This window comes from Sitophilus oryzae, unplaced genomic scaffold (assembly GCF_002938485.1).
Source record: "Sitophilus oryzae breed Bouriz unplaced genomic scaffold, Soryzae_2.0 scaffold_1543_pilon_pilon, whole genome shotgun sequence".
NCBI lineage: Eukaryota > Metazoa > Arthropoda > Insecta > Coleoptera > Curculionidae > Sitophilus > Sitophilus oryzae.
This window is the reverse complement of record NW_022146218.1, coordinates 1-16,611: the sequence shown is the minus strand read 5'-3', so window position 1 is coordinate 16,611 and position 16,611 is coordinate 1. Positions and strand designations below refer to the sequence as shown.

The 16,611-nt window shown below is 32.2% G+C and overlaps 2 protein-coding genes across 2 annotated transcripts; both read left to right on the top strand.

The window, feature by feature from the left end:
- Positions 1–1,398: 1,398 nt before the first annotated feature.
- LOC115878950 lies at positions 1,399–7,598 on the top strand (the record flags this gene model as incomplete). Its single annotated transcript, XM_030895556.1, has 11 exons — positions 1,399–1,596; positions 1,653–1,753; positions 1,798–1,929; positions 4,810–4,945; positions 5,000–5,326; positions 5,472–5,917; positions 6,716–6,870; positions 7,069–7,175; positions 7,276–7,344; positions 7,398–7,537; positions 7,593–7,598. Coding segments are annotated over 11 exons (1,817 nt in total), but the record flags the coding sequence as incomplete, so codon positions are not given.
- A 914-nt stretch (positions 7,599–8,512) lies between these two features.
- Positions 8,513–16,362, top strand: LOC115878951 (the record flags this gene model as incomplete). The annotated part of the gene is made up of 8 exons (XM_030895558.1): positions 8,513–8,640; positions 9,325–9,533; positions 9,591–9,831; positions 11,078–11,431; positions 11,489–11,689; positions 15,481–15,643; positions 15,704–15,802; positions 16,241–16,362. Coding segments are annotated over exons 1-8 (1,479 nt in total), but the record flags the coding sequence as incomplete, so codon positions are not given.
- Positions 16,363–16,611: the final 249 nt, after the last annotated feature.

Genomic DNA, 16,611 nt, shown 5'->3' with positions numbered 1-16,611 from the left:
TGGGAGCATAGGTAGGTTAATTGAAACCATATTATAGAAATATTTAGAGTTCTACAGGATGTCCCCAAAAAAAGTTACGCATGAAAGTTGGGTTTTTATAATGACAGGAAAAAATAAAGGTGAGTTTTATTAAAGAAGCATATGCTTAAATTGTGAGGATTTTGACATATATGAAAATGTAGAATAAATTTTAATAACAGCCACCTAAATTGTAAGTTACCCTGTATAGTCTGATATTTAATTACAATAACCATTGTATGTTAAATCAAATTAAAATTTATCCCGAAAAGTTATACAGGGCGAGACAAAATTAATAGTGATCAAAAACAATTTACTCCTTTATTTTAAATGGAACACCCAGCATATTATACCGGTATTCAATTGAGAATTCATATATCTTTAAATACTATTAAGTTTGCGTACCCCTCAGACAAAAATTTTCCTAGATATTTTCATTTTTATGATTTTGTCTTAGTAGATCTTTATTATTTGATATAATCTAGGTGGCTGTGATTGATATACCTTTTGATAATTTATCAAAAATTAAAGGATGTAAAGTAAAAGACTCAACTGTACTAAAAAATATACGTTTAAAACATATTTTAATTATTACTGAATTAAAACTAGATATAAGTGTATAATTATGGCACAAAAATTAGCTAGATGAAATATATTTTTTTTATTTTAACTGACACAAAATGATAACTAGTTGTTAAAATTGAACTAAATTGCGTCAGACGTGTCACAGCCACCTAGATTTTATCAAATAATAAAAATCTACTGACACTAAATCATAAAAATGAAAATATTTAGAAAAATATTTGTTTTAGCGGTAGGAAACTTTAATAGTATTTTGAAGAGACATGAATTCCTTATTAAATATCGAAATAATATACTGGGTGTTTTATTTAAAATAAAAGAGTAATTTACTTTTAAATGTGACCCATGTTCAATATTAATTTTGTCTCACCCTGTATCACTTTTTGGGCCAAGTTTCAATTTGATTTAAAGTACAATCCTTATTTTAACGACCTATTAGGCTATTCCGAGTAAATTCGTATTTAGGTAGCTTTTATTGAAATTTAAAAATTGTTTTTCATTTTTAGAAAATGTTTAATATGTCAAGAACCTTACATTTTAGTCATATACTTCTCTAATAAAGTCACCTTTATTTTTCTCGTAGAATCCAAAAATCTATTAATATATAGGGTGTTCCATTACAAAAAAACCAACTTTGATGTGTAACTTTTTTTGAGGACACCCTGTAGAACTACAAACTGTCGTTCTTCTTGGAGCCTCCGCGTCGTATGAGAGGCGCCACCCTGTATTTTAATCGCAAATAAAGATTTTTGTGTACCTTTAACGACATAATTTACATAAATACATTTTTCTATATAGGTTCCTATTGCTGTATAGCGAAAAACTGTATGGGCGAAGCCCGCAGTTCAGCTGAACTGACAGTGGAAGACATCGAAAGTCAACTAAGTGACGAAGAAAGAGCTCAGCTGATCTCAGCTAGTCAAGCCCCTAAATTCTTACAAGGACTAAAAAGTGGCGAAGCCAAAATTAACGAACCTTACAGGTTTACTGTTAATGGTAATGTTTGTTTTAATCAACTTTTAAGAAGAAAAACTTCTATTTCAATTTTCTAGTGAGTGCCACTACACCAGTGTCTTCAATAACTTGGTACCGCGACGATCAACCGGTTGATGCCGAGCCCGAAAAGTACTTCGTTAATAGAGAGAGTACTTGGGTGTATGTCATTTGGAGATTGCCCAGTTGGAATTCAACGATCAGGCTGAATGGAAGTGCGTGGCCACGAATGAGTTTGGTCATTCTGTCACCTCTTGCTTTTTGAGACTGGTCATTCCGAAGCATTTCAAAAAGAAACCAAAGTTTTTGGAATGTCTTCGTGCTGTACTCTCAGAGGTACTTAATTAATTGATAATAATACTAAACATTTTCGCCTGTTTTTATTTTTGTTTTATGATTTACTGTAAATAAAGTACAGTAAAATGCACGATCTTTGAATAAAAGTATTAAGGAAGGAGCATATCAAAAATCTTAGGTCGAACGCGACGGGGTCCTAAAATGGCCGACTTAAATTCCGGTTTATCAGTGCCGTTCTAATTTTATTCGAAACGTGTAAAAATATGACGTAGGGTAGACTCAATAATTTGTTGTTTTATTTTACGTTGCAAATAAATGTTGGGAGTTATTAAAATGGTTATAAAAATATATAATTATAATAAAAATAGATAAGTTATAATAATTGTTTATTAACACAAACATCCGATACGCTACTGAAGCAGGTAAGTCAAATTGACGTATCTAAATTCTTTGACATCTAATCTTTGACAAGTAGTAAATAAAAGCAAAAATAAAGCAAGAAAAAATATATAATTAGTTAATTTTAAGTGAATTTCATAAATGATCGGTTTACTACACGTATGTATATTATATAGTCACTTACTAGCGAAAAGTTTTTCCATTATTTCACTCGATTTTTGCCGAGATCTACCGCACGCTACACAACTAACTATTTTAGAGTCTTTTTCGATAAATCGCGATAGTGTCACTGTTAATTTAAGTTCTGCCACAATTTCCATCTAGATTTACTACCGTAAAATGAGGTGAATCGGGACACTCCGTGGACTTTACAAAGATATTCCTGCTTTACTATTTAATTTATTTTTATTTTCTGTAAGCCAAAATATCGAACATGTTGTGTACTTTTCATTTCCAAATAGCGCAATTAAAAAAAGAAGAAAAAAAGTGCGTTTTTAGAAAAAAACCGTCTTGTCCCTATTCTCCTGGAAATGTGGTGATTAGGGACAACATTGTTTTTCAGTACGTATTCTTATTTAGACGTAGCCTGGGGGAAAAGGGACAACATAATAGAAAAAAATATATCATGTTCTATCATAAAAATTATTTATTATGATTTTTTTTTGTATTAAAAAACTTTTTAATTGACTTGCTTAAATGACTTTCGGCAGAGGACTATTTTAAGTCTAATTAAAGCCAATATCGTATTATTTTACTTACATTTTCCACTTGTTACAACCAACACTCTCAGATGCACGAAAAAAGCTGATTTTTGACTACCAGAATTTAGATTATGTCAACCGTCAAACATAAGTTTGACAGCAAATTCAGTTGTGTCACACGTAAAGCATATGTTTTAGACACAACTTGACGAGTGGTTTCAACGACTTTTTTAATAAAGTTAATAAAGAATTAAGAAAAAAAAAGTTTTGTCCCGATTCACCTGTATGTCCCAATTCACCTCGTTTTACGGTACCTTTATACAACTATCAGTAGTAGAATAAATAATAAATAACATAAAATAAGCTCCGTAAAGACTGACAAATCCACAAAATTTCAAATCAAATTTAAATAGCTTTGTTTGGGTTTTTCTTATTACCGATTCTGAACCGTCCTAGAACTGTGATACGCCTGGGCAGAAGGAAATATGGAGAAATTATTTTATTTGCGCATGCGCTGCAGAGTTCTAGGACGGTTCAGAATCGGTAATGACAAGAAACCGAACAAAGCTAATGTCTCAAATGAATCGTCAAACAGAACTGTCAAGGATCCCCACCCTAGGGCCCTTTCTCCGTCTGCCATGCATGAATACATGGATAGCATTAAGGTTGATTCTCACTATACCTTTCATATCAGCTCCCTTCCGTTTCCCTGCCGTTTAATATTGTGTCCGAATATCCCTGCCCAAACATTTACTTTCTGTGGATATTGCGTCCTTGTTACGACAAACTTGTGTTGGTTTTCTTTGTTACAATATCGATAATTTTGAACATTGGGTTCATTATTTAAGGTAAACGCGCATTCGTGAAACATGTTTTTTAAAAATTCCCTATCCGTGTTTGCTCTTTCCATCATATCAAAACAAAACGCCTGCCGCCGTATTTCGTCCCCATCTCGTAGCTCTTGGTGCTTTTCATGTTTGAAGGAATAGTATTTATGTCGTTTCAAAATTCGAAACGCTGTAATGTGATCTATTCCTATTTTCATCCTCAAGTTTCTTTGTGCTGATCTTTCCATCGTTCCCTTCCACGCACAATAAAACTTCCAAGTCGGTATCATTTCTTGCATCTTCTTTTGTTCCTGCCTTGCTTCACATCTGCAGTTATTTATTAGGGTAGGTACCTTTGGTCTCAAATCTCTGATATTCCTTTGCGATTGTAGATTTTCCAGTTATCGGTCTATTCGGATACAAACATGTCCGACACCTTTGATAACTATTTCCTTGATAATACCATTTAATCATCAATACTTTTTTCTTCGGTAGTGTAATTCAAGGCTAATATTTTCGATGTAGATATGAGTTTTTCATAATAATAATAAAACACCAAATAGATAAATTTCTGAAAATGATACAACTTCGTTTGACAGTTATCTTTACCTTGACTGGTGCCATACTGGTGCTCATAAGTAAATACAGGGCCATAAAGGAGAAATATTTAAAAAGAAAAAAAAAAAAAAAAAAAAAAAATCAAAATATCTAAAATTATTCTTTGAATGTGGATTTTAGTGCTCTTCAATAAACCTAGATAGAATTATTCTCTAAAATAATTAGTGAAGCTAATAATTGACCCCTTTAAAATTTACATGGGATTTCCTATGTTCCGCTCGACGATGCAACACCTGGTATAGGGTCATCAATACAATAAAATACGGAACGGATATGAAATGAAACGGAAGGTATAGTAGTGAGAATCAACCTTTTTATCCCTTTCTTAATATTTTTATTCAAATTGCACGATCTTCAAATGATTGTCTTTTAAGGAGGGAGCTGTCAATTTAGAATGTAAAGTCATCGGTATACCTCAGCCTGTCCTAAAATGGTACAAAGACGGTGTTGAATTGAAACCGGGAGACATTCATAGAATCACATCCGGGGAGGATGGAACATGCTGTCTAGGTAAATAAAAATAAACAATAAAAATTATACTTCCATAACATTCTATATTTTCAGGAACATACACTTGTGAAGCTAGAAACTGTATGGGAGTTGTAGCTAGCTCAGCCTCTCTTCTGGGCTACGAAGACCAAAAAACCAGGCAACAACAGAGAATAGAACTGGAAAGGCAATCGTCTCTGTCGACTATACACGAAGAAAGAACCTCGCAGATGTATGACACAGCTGGAGACCAGTCTCTGACCTTGGGAACCGGCGAAGTGTCATTTTCGTTTGACGGCAAAGAAGTGTCAGTGTCTTTGTACGAAACTCCCGATCTTACTGAGGAAGAAGCTCTGCAGATCGTCGAAATGTATGCTGAGCAACTATCAGAACATGTTTCAGGTACGTAAAATCGTATTCTATAATACTTTAATGCTCAATCATATGCATGTCGTCTCTATATTTGCATAGGTTTGGGTCTTTGCTGTACGTTGATTCAGTCTTAAAATTGCGCTGCTCCATAGGTAATCATTTTTTCTTCCTCTAGAGCACAGTATTGTCGAGTTACCTCCTCTTCGCTTCGTCAAAGAATCATCTACCTCCGGAAACCTCCTCATGGAAGCAGTCTTAGTCGATGTATCAGACGACTACTTCCTCACAGCTGACGAAGACCTGCGCACTGAAGCTGACGTTGAAGATATCTATTCCCTCACAGACGAAGCAGGACATCCCCTATCTTCAATTACTTCAGAAAAATTGAAGATCGACCTGACCTCTAGCAGTGGCGATGCACCAAGAAGGCCACCGAGGAAGTCTGACTCGCAGAAATCCAATAGTAACAATACATTCTACAGCTTGTCCAAGAATATTTCCTTGGATTCGAATAACGAAAGTTTGGCCGGGGCTGCAGAGTTGGATAGTGAAAGTTATGGAGAGTTTGAAAGTGCTATAAGCTCGGAGAAACAGCAAAAACCAGAGGACAGAGCTTTCCAGGTTAGTAAAATATCTGATGCAACATAATAAAACGACTATCACAGTGGCGTGCATATAATGGAAAAGGCACCCCAGACAAGATCATATAAAATCATTTTTACTCAAAAAAATATATAAAAAAAAAAAAAAAAAAAAGCATTTTTTATTTTATCCTAGAGATTACTTAATATGTAAATTTTTCATAAATGCATATGATTTAATTTATATTATTTGTCTGTAGAATAAGGATTATATAAAGTTATAAATAAATAAATTATAAAGCCGTAATCAAGAAATTATAAAAAAATAAATAAACCTATTGGTTATTAGAAAATTGATACTTTTGTACACCCTTTGGCTATATTGTTTCCTTTTAGTTTTTGTAGAAAAGAAGTATAATTATAACGTGCAATTGTCTAAACACAACATTTGTTTAAAAATAAATTATGAAGTGACAATCATGCCTAAAGAAATTATGAATAAATTCAGAATATATTTTTAGGGAATACTAGCTTTTATTTTAAACATTTCTTTACTAGAGTTGTTGTTTTTGTTGTATCAATTGGTAGAATAAAAAAAATGTTACAAAGAAATGTGACATTGTCGAAGAACAAACATCCCTTAAATAAATTAAAAGTGTATCACATCCCAAGAAATTAGGAATAACTTGTGAATTTGTCCTCCATTCTAGAGATTTAGTTGTATATCTTAGAGAATACATCTCTGTACAGCTCATTCTTACAACAATAGCTCTAACACTTGAGCTACACTGATATATTAATACTAAAAATTTATAATACAGGGTGTTATTTTATTTAGGTGGCAGCTATTACAGAAACATCAAGTTTACCAGACGAGGACGATCTCCAAGATGAAGCCAGAAGACCTCTTACACCGAGAACCAGTCACGAGATAGGTTCTGACCTCAGAGTGAATATCAGCGAGAGTCAAGAACTAAAAACTAGAAGAAGAAGGTAAATAAGTCATTAAATTTATCAGTAATTTCAATAAGTCTTTTGTTTGTCCTATAAGTTTTATGCTTTAGTTTGTATTTTTATATTATTACTTAATTTTTGAGAAATTTTCAACTTTTATTAGGTATACACTTTGTTTCTCTATACTAGTATATTGTGTAACAATTTATTTATCAATAGTACTTTGTGTTGTTGCAGGATGTCTCAAAGTTCTGATGAAATGCCTCCAAGAGGTTCTCTAAGACAGACTGCCAGTGTTGACCTTCCTAACGTCCAGAGAGACATCCAAGGAGAGGAAGGAGACGGTAATATACAGGGTCTTTCAAAATACGTGGGCACAAACTTGATCAAAATATTAAATTTCTTGAGTAGCGATTTTTTTATACATGCTTTATTTATTCTTAGGTTTGGTAATGAACCAAGAAAAACGAGAAGCAAAGGAAAAAGAAGCAAAGGAAAAGACACCAAACATAGGTGAATTTAAAGTAGACTGAATGAGTTTCAGGAAAAACTTTTGTCGGTTCAAGAAGAAGTTTTAGTGCAATCTGCTCTTAAAGCCACATCAGCTGCAGCAGATAGAAGCTTGGACGTACTGAAAAGCATCTCGCAGCCTATCAAAGACATTCAAACTGTGTTTGAAAGTCTGGAACAAAAAGAAGGCATTGAGGTAAGTGTATCTGTATCTATACTGGGTGAGTCTTAAATAAGTGTAAATATTTTAGAGGTAGTATTTCCATAACTGAAACACAATTATGAGGTTTTTTACCAAAAGAAAATGAACACTAATTATGGAATAAATAAATAAATAAAACACCCTGTATAATGTGTTTATTGAATATATCAGAAATTTCTATAGTGGAGTTACTGGCTCCTCCAATTTTTGATCTGCAGAAAAGTTTGGGAATTGTGGAAAAATGCGTTGCCATGAAAGGAAGAGAACACACACTGATCCAGAGAACTTGCAATAATATTTATGAAACACTTGTATTATTTGAGAAAAACTTTAGACGATGTAGAAAAAATTACTTTATTAGAAAAAGAACTGGACAGAACAAAAGTAAGACTTTTTTCTGCTTTTTACATTATAATTTTTTTTTCTTTTCATTGTTCTCTTTTTTCCTGAGTAGTCTTAAAAGATTACAGAAGTACCGTATGATCGAAAAAAAATGGCGTCCAGTTGGCTGGGAAATGACGATCGATGACATTTCCCATATAAATTTACATATAAAATGACAGCGACCTTCATTTCCCAGCCAACTGGACGCCGTTTTTTCTCGATCATACGGTATATATTTATATTTGTTTTTATACTCCAAGGATGAATAAGGATTATTATTATTATTTTTAGGCTACTGGTAGAGTTACGCCTTCAAAAATTACTCAAGAAGTGTGCATCACGGTCAAAGAAATTAGGAACGAATTGAGCAAATCCGAATTGGTTCTCAGAGAAGGCAAATATGGTCAAAAAGAACCGGTTTCGAGTGGTTCGGAACCTTCTTCTGCAGCAAAGGACGCCGATATTTTGACAAAATTCCTTTACACCAACTTTACAAAGGTAAGTAGATAGTTGGAGAAATGCAATGATCATGAAAATTTGCTAGCATAATTTATATTATAAAAATATTTTGTGAAAACTTGGAAAGCCTGGAAAGAACAGTTGCTTATGGAGACCCAGACCAGATGTATCCAAACCTTTGCGAAGCTATTTTGGAAAAACTATCCGAACCAATTAAAATGCTTGTGAAGGAAGCAAAGGTGGCAGAGAAACAAGTAAGCTCTAATAAATGCTAGAGAATGTTTTCTTAAAATATTGAGAAACTTAAAAGTAAAAGAATTAGAATTAGAGAACTTTCTTTTTCTTAGATTTTTTAGACTTAGATTTTTAGACTTTTAGACTTTCGGACTTTCGGACTTTTAGACTTTTAGACTTTTAGACTTATAGACTTTTAGACTTTCAGACTTTTAAACTTTTAGACTTTTAGACTTTTAGACTTTTAGACTTTTAGACTTTTAGACTTTTAAACTTTTAGACTTATAGACTTTTAGACTTTCAGACTTTTAAACTTTTAGACTTTTAGACTTTTAGACTTTTAAACTTTTAGCCTTTTAGCCTTTTAGACTTTTAAACTTTTAGACTTATAGACTTTTAGACTTTTGGACTTTTAGACTTTTAAACTTTTAAACTTTTAGACTTTTAGACTTTCAGACTTTTAGACATTTAGACCTGTAGACTTTTAGACCTATAGACTAAGAGAACTAGACTAAAACTTTCTTTTTCTTAGATTTTTTTAGACTTAGATTTTTAGGCTTTTAGACTTTTAGACTTTTAGGCTTTTAGACCTTTAGACATTTAGACCTTTAGACCTTTAGACCCTTAGACTCTTAGACCCTTAGACCTTTAGACCTTTAAGGCTTTTAGGCTGTATGACATATTTTTATGGTTATTTTCCTTAGGCCATACGATACGCTGGTGAAAAATCTGTCGCCCAAGAATTGCGATTGGCCATTTTGGACAAAATAACGCCCTCAGTTACCGAACTATCTCGTGGTCTAAACGTCATAAAAAATCAGGAGCCTGGAGATAGACATTCTGGTATGATCAGTATGAATGTTCTGGAAACTTTTGCTGGATCTATCGACGACATTATGAATTCTCTTACAAGGTACTGCTGTTTTTTTTAAATGTTAATACAATTTATATAATATAACTTTTTTTACAGAATTGGAGCAAATGTCGAAGGTGAAGGGCTCAGTAGTCCCGTTTCAGAACCACGCGAGGAAGTTTTTAGAGAAGTGTTCGAGCAAGTTAGTGAAATAGTGTACACTGATACAAATCAGTCTGTCACTGATTTGCTATGTAACATCGAGACTGCTCAGAGAAATATACCCAACACTATAATATTAGAAGGTTTAAGACAACTCTCTTCTCTGCAAAAAGATTTGGCAACTACCGTAACCAAGGTAAACCATAATCAAATTACTTTTTACCAGACCGCAGTATTAAAAGCTCAGTAGTTTTAGGAATTAGTTTGTGTTGAAAATTGTGTTAATCAAAATATATAAAGACAATTTAAGTCCGAAATTCTTTTCTTTCCATAAGACTTATATATCTTGACGAACCTAAAACCATAATTAAAAACTGTATTCCGGAAAATTCGGCAGCATATTCTGGTGATAAAAATAAGTAAAAACGGTCGTATAAATGTGTGTCCTAAAATGCTTAGTTTCAGAGATACAGGGTGTAGAAGTTTCATTTTTATTTCGATTTTTTCCAAATAATTTCTGAAGTAACGTCAATATTTGGATGAAAAATGGTGTCTGGTGGTTCTGGAAATGGTTCTGATGAGAAATTTGATTTTGATGTCAATATGACTCCTACTTGTAGAGGGCGTCATCTACATGTGTTTTAACAGTTTTGAAGAGTAATAACTTTTTGTCCGTACCTGTATAAAACTAATGGGTAAAAAATATACATTTTCGTGATTTTTTACGTGAAAAATGTCTCTTATATTTATAATGGGAAAGATATTTATAATGGGAAATAATCAATACATGTCATTATTGACAAAAATAAACATGTTGAGTAGATAGTTATTTGGCTGAAATCATAAATTCGGGAACTTTTTATTTTTTTTCTAAATTGATCATAAATTTTTCTTCCAAAAAATGATGATAAAACAGTTTCTGTTGAACTTTGGACACAAAAACATTTCAAATTTATGATTTCAGTCTCATAACAATTTAGTCAACGTGTTTAATTTATGTCAATGATGACAGGTATTGATAAGACCGATTCCAAATATCTCGAGAACTCGTAACGATTTTTACCAAGAGACCTTTTCTACGTAAAAAACGCCGTAAATGTGAATTTTTTTACTCACTAGTTTTATACAGGTGTGGACGAAAAGTTATTACTCTTCAAACCAGTTAAAAAATATTTAGGTGGCGCCCTCTACAAGTAGGAGTCATATTGACATCAAAATCAAATTTCTCATGTCAAAAAACTCTCAGACACCAATTTTCATACAAATATTGACGTTACTTCATAAATTATTTGGAAAAAATTGAAATAAAAATTAAACTTCTACACTCTGTATCTCCGAAACTAAGCATTTTAGCACTTTATTTTTATCAGCAGAATATGCTGCCGAAGTTTCCGGAATACAGTTCCCACCACCCTGTATATTCTCTCATTTTTTTTCTATAGGTAGGAGAAAACAGAAATGAAACCAGTATCTCAGCTTTAGAAAACATAGGTCAAAGCATCAACCTTCTCAATAATTTCGTCATAGATTTGACTCCTTCCAGCATGGGCAGTGTTCTAGAAGAATGCGGTGTTGTTCTAAGTATTCTGGAAGACAGTGTCTTAGCTACTGACCTGTCATCTCAACCCAGTGACATAAAAGACGAATTTTCTAATTTAAAAGACCGAGTCAAAGAAGTCAGATTAAATATTATTGAACTTAGTGAACAAGTTGATGAACCCAGACAAACCAGTGATGATCAAATGGCCGTGGGTGATAATGTAGTGGTAGTTTTGGAAGAAACATCAGTTACAGTAGTAAGAATTTTTTTTTAAGTATTTTAGAATAAAAAATACAAAATGTCTTTATCTTAGGTGCCAGAATCCTTGTTGGAGGATACAAAATCTACTTTGGACCAATTACAAGATTCAGCTTCTGTACCAAGTGCAAGAATGGTACTGGAACCTCTTCTGCCTCATGCTGTAGCTTTGTATGAAATCAGCAATGACACGTTACTGAGGAAACAAAAAGACCAGTTGTCAGAGGAAGACAGACAACGCCTGCAAAATTGTGTGGTAAGTACGAAAAATTATATTTAGACAAATAAGATACAAGTTCATACTAAATAAAATTTTAGTCACGTGATTAAGCTTGACCTTTTATATACTTTTTTAATAAAAAATATTTTAGGAAACAAAAATAAATTAATTATAAATATATAAACAGTTATTATTTACATCAACAAAACCATTACCACCGCTTTCCCGTTCAAAATATTTTAATAAATTTGCTATGAATTTTTACGGCTATTAAACTATCTTGTACATTTCACACTAAAAGAAGTTCTAAAAGAACAATGTTCGACTGCAAGGTCTGCTAGTAAACATTTTTAAGCTTAAAGTATCAAAACACTATTTATTTAAACCAAAACTCGGAATACAAAACTAAAGTGTCAAAACGAATGACAATGTCAGGAAATAAATAAATAAATGCGACAACTTGGCATTTTTTACAGCAGAGCTACCACCTGAATCACCAGCACGAAATTTAAATTCCAGTTAGTCAATATGAAATAGTAACATAGGTAAACAGTAATTGATATGAAATATAAAAAGAATATAAATATGGTAATCGCAAAACAATTTCCGATGCACGTGCTCAACTTTGAGTGACAAGCGATGGCGACAGCGCTGCCAGAGTGTGACGGATTTATGAGAAGAATCTTAACCTAAAATTGACGAACACTATATTTATTATATCATTTTTTAAAGAGTTTTACGTTTTAATTTAATTTAATAACTAATATTTTAATAATGAATTGATTTATTTGTTTCATAACTTATTTTACTTATTACATATTGGCAAAAACTAGTCCATTATGAAGATTATTCTAAGCGTTATTATGGGTTATTTATTTATTTATTGGATAAAATTATATAAGGATTCTTTCCACTTAACTGCTGATATAGAATTTTATTCCACGCTGTGTTTTTGTCATAATGTGGATCAACCTGCTCTCACTACCGGTTTCCTGGAGCCCTACTCCATCATCAGGTGAGCTTGGGCAGATCCACAAAATGGCAACCACAGCGCAGAGATAGTTAATTCCGACATGTCGGAAAGTGTCGGTTAGATATTAAGTCCCGAACGGTAGATAGCAGCCTGCGTGCAATGATAGTACTTTCGTACCACCAAGGCAAGAATCTACATATATAAAATGCTAATGTTTATCTGTGTCGTCTCTACTGAAGTAACGACTTACTCTAAAAAGTTGCTTTTTTTTTTACTAAAAGATAGCTAATTGGCACTTCTAAAAACTGTCGTCGTCGGATTTTTTGTTTTTTATTTAATTAAAAAAAAATAAAAAGTATTTTTGTGATGTCGTGGCGATTGCGCCAGGCTTCAACTAGTCCTTTTTATTTTATTTTATTATATACCTATACTGCAAGAAATTTGTTTTCTATTTTATAATTTGGCCTGCCTGAAAAAAAGTATTTTACCATCTTTTTACTATCGATAGTTTCGCCTCGGTGGTACGAAAGTACTACAATTGCACGCAGGCCGCTATCTACCGTTCGGGACTTAATATCTATCCGACACTTTCTGACAAGTCGGAATTAACTATCTCTGCGCTGTGGTTGTCATTTTGTGGATCTGCCCAAGCTCACCTGATGATGGAGTAGGGTCTGAAACCGATAGTGAGAGCAGGTTGATCTACATTATGACAAACACAGCGTGGAATTAAATTTCTATATCAGCAGTTAAGTGGCAAGAATCCTTTATATAATTTTATTATATACCTATACTGCAAGAAATTTGTTTTCTATTTTATTTATTGGTGTACATCTTACAACGCCATAAGTGGTAATAACAAGTAAGAGACTGCTATTAATGCATAAACTAATAATCACAGAATTTAATAAAAACTAACTAAAAGTGGTATAAATGAGCTTATAAAGCAAACTTACTTCTCTGACTGCAGTCAAGGGTAATAACGGACCTTTATTGTCACGTACACTCATTGTTTATCAGGGAAGCTACAAGCTCTTTGCTTCGACTGTTTAAATGCCTCCGCATATTTTCAACACACAATTTTAAGAAATGAATACAAAAACTCGAAAATTTAGTTCTCAAAAGAACTGTTTGAGCCTAAAAGTGCAATTAAAAAAAAAGATTACGAAAAATAGGCAAAAACGAGATTTGCTACAAAGATTCAACAACAACATGATATTATACAAAATAATGACTGACATTAGGATAATTGTCAAATAATAAGGGACAACATTGCTGAGCACGGCACAATGTGACCAACATAGCGATAATAAAAGTCGGTTTATACTATTTTTGCAGCTTTAATCTAAATAAAATCTGTTACAATCATTTGCTCTATAAAGTAAAATGAAGAGCTTCTCGGTATCTTAAATTATACAACAAATTTAAACATTTTTGCCAACATTTCATTTAGTCAGGTTTATAGACTTTAATGTCAATGTTTTGCGATTACAATAAACAAGCTTTGCTGTACTAAACCAAGGTATACTCTGTTTTTTTTCTCAGGTAAGATTTCGACAGACGATGACAGAAGAAAAGCAGATGACGTCCCATACCAATCTATTTATTTTACAAAAAAAAGTTTCTAATAATTTTTAAGTTATCTATGGATGGGTTTAAATATAAATCCGTCATGCGTCGTGTCTTGTTGTTTTTAACCAGTTTTATTGGTTTATTTAAAAAATGACAGATCGTATTTCAATTTTATTGGTTTGACGGAACGATGAACGATAAACGGACGCCGATGCGTATGAATTCGCCTTTAGATTTTTGTCATTTTGACGCTTGTCAAAGTCTTGCCAAATTATAGGTTATAATTTTGTGTCAACTTTTGTTAAATACCCTGCGTTTTGGAAGATGATGCATTTTGATTCGTATTATTACGTTTGTTTTGTGTCTTTTGAAGTCAAGTGGAGGAAAAATCGAGTGAAAATTAACTGTAGACCCAGAGCACAGTTTATGGTTAATACACGCTGACCAGGCAAAAAGTTTTATACACCCCATCATTAAAGTTTGTATACCATCTCGTCGTAGATAAGTGCATCTCGTATATGGTAGAAGGATCAAACTAAACACATACTAAAAACTGGAGTAGCTGTAAAATATCGACATCACACGATAGGCAAATAATGGATTTTAGTACTGCAGAAAAATAATGTCAAAAGGTACTGGTTTAAAAAATTAAGATTAAAGTTAATTAATCAACCTTTAAGGTATAAAATTTGGTAGGTGTTATTATTAATAAAATAGTTTGTTTTATTTACTATGTTGTTTTATTTATTCCTGTAGAATATTACAAATTTGTATTTGTACATAAGTTATATTGATAAATATAATCATAAATGCGGGTAGTTTCATAAAGCTTGAGAGTAAAAATAGTTCTTTTTTATATTTTTTTTGGTATGTAGTGTCTTTTTTCTTGTTTGTTTTGTATTAACACATACCGGTTTTATTAAATAAAATAACTCGATTACATTTTTTCAGTTTTATACAGTTTTTTCACAATATTTTGAAGTAATCACTTGTCATCTTGTCAATCAAATTTTAAATATTTCCTGCGATGCGTTCCAGTTGTACCAACTTATTTCTTTGTAAAATAAAATAAAATACTTTCAAATTAAAATGACAGACACATCTATCACTGTCAAGGATCTTCTCGTTGGACAGACTATAGGAAAACGCTACGTTGCCACTTATTTATTCAGAAAGTATATTAATGAAGATCGTATATGATTATTTGTATTATTATAGTATTTCATTAAATTATAAATATTTTTTGTTATACCTTTCTTACTTACATCGATACAATTTTTAGGTGCCTTTAGAATTGATAGAAGATCGAATTATTGAAGCTCTGGACTTTGTCATGTTAACTCCGGGAACTCCACAAAGAACAGAACTAAAAAATCTTTTAGAACACTTGCAATACAACGTCGCCGTAATGCATCAACAAGTTTTGGACGAAACCCATTTGGCAGGTTAGAAATACGCAATGAAAAACATTATCACCGTTTTTTTATTTTCATTTTCCTTCATAGAAAGAAGAGATTCAGTACCTATTATCGAGGAAATCAAAAAATCCGTCATTGTTCTTCAAAATCTCCCAATTATGTCTGAAATTTCTGGAGACGAAGCAGGTAATCTAAAGATATTATACAAGGTGTTTTTTTAAATAAGTGCAAATATTTTAACTGGTACTATATTTCGACCTTAGATGCACGCCTATGCGTTTTTCAGTTAAAAAAAAAGTGTAGAAACATTTACATTCTCTTGACATTTTTTGTGAAATTTAAAAAAAATGCATACCGCAGATTCATACTCATGAAATTTGTAGATGGTGCAGTTTTTAGTACTGTCAAGCATTCTAAAATTGTTGACTTTTTTATTTAATTTCTACATTATGAAAAAATAAAACTTAATGTTATGATTTTCCAAAAACTACTTTTAGTAAATACGGTTTCTAAAAATATGCAAGTAATTTAAAAAATACAAAAAATTCTAAATATGTTACCAATTAAATTATTTACACTGATTTAAAAAATACCCTGTATATAAACCAAACCATATACTTTCAGTATCACCAGAAATTGTTAAAGAAATCGTCGAATGCGTTTCTGCCCTCGAACACAACCTGGCAACACTGTACGAAGTTGTTATGGTAGAAGGAATGGACCAGATGCCTCCCAACTTACTACAGGTAAGCGAATAGTCCTATGATTAAAACGATTTGTTATTAGAGTAAGCCCTTAAACACTACTTGATTTAAGTAGTTTAACTTAAAATTAACTGTTTTTTTTTGGTCCATTGAATAATAAAAAATAAAAATCGAAGCCATATAAGCTTTTAAACAGTGAGAATTGCATCAAAATCGCTAGTTTTTTATTCAATGTTTTGATCACACGGTATATTTTTATTGAAGCGGTTATTGACAAGCTCCAATGATTAT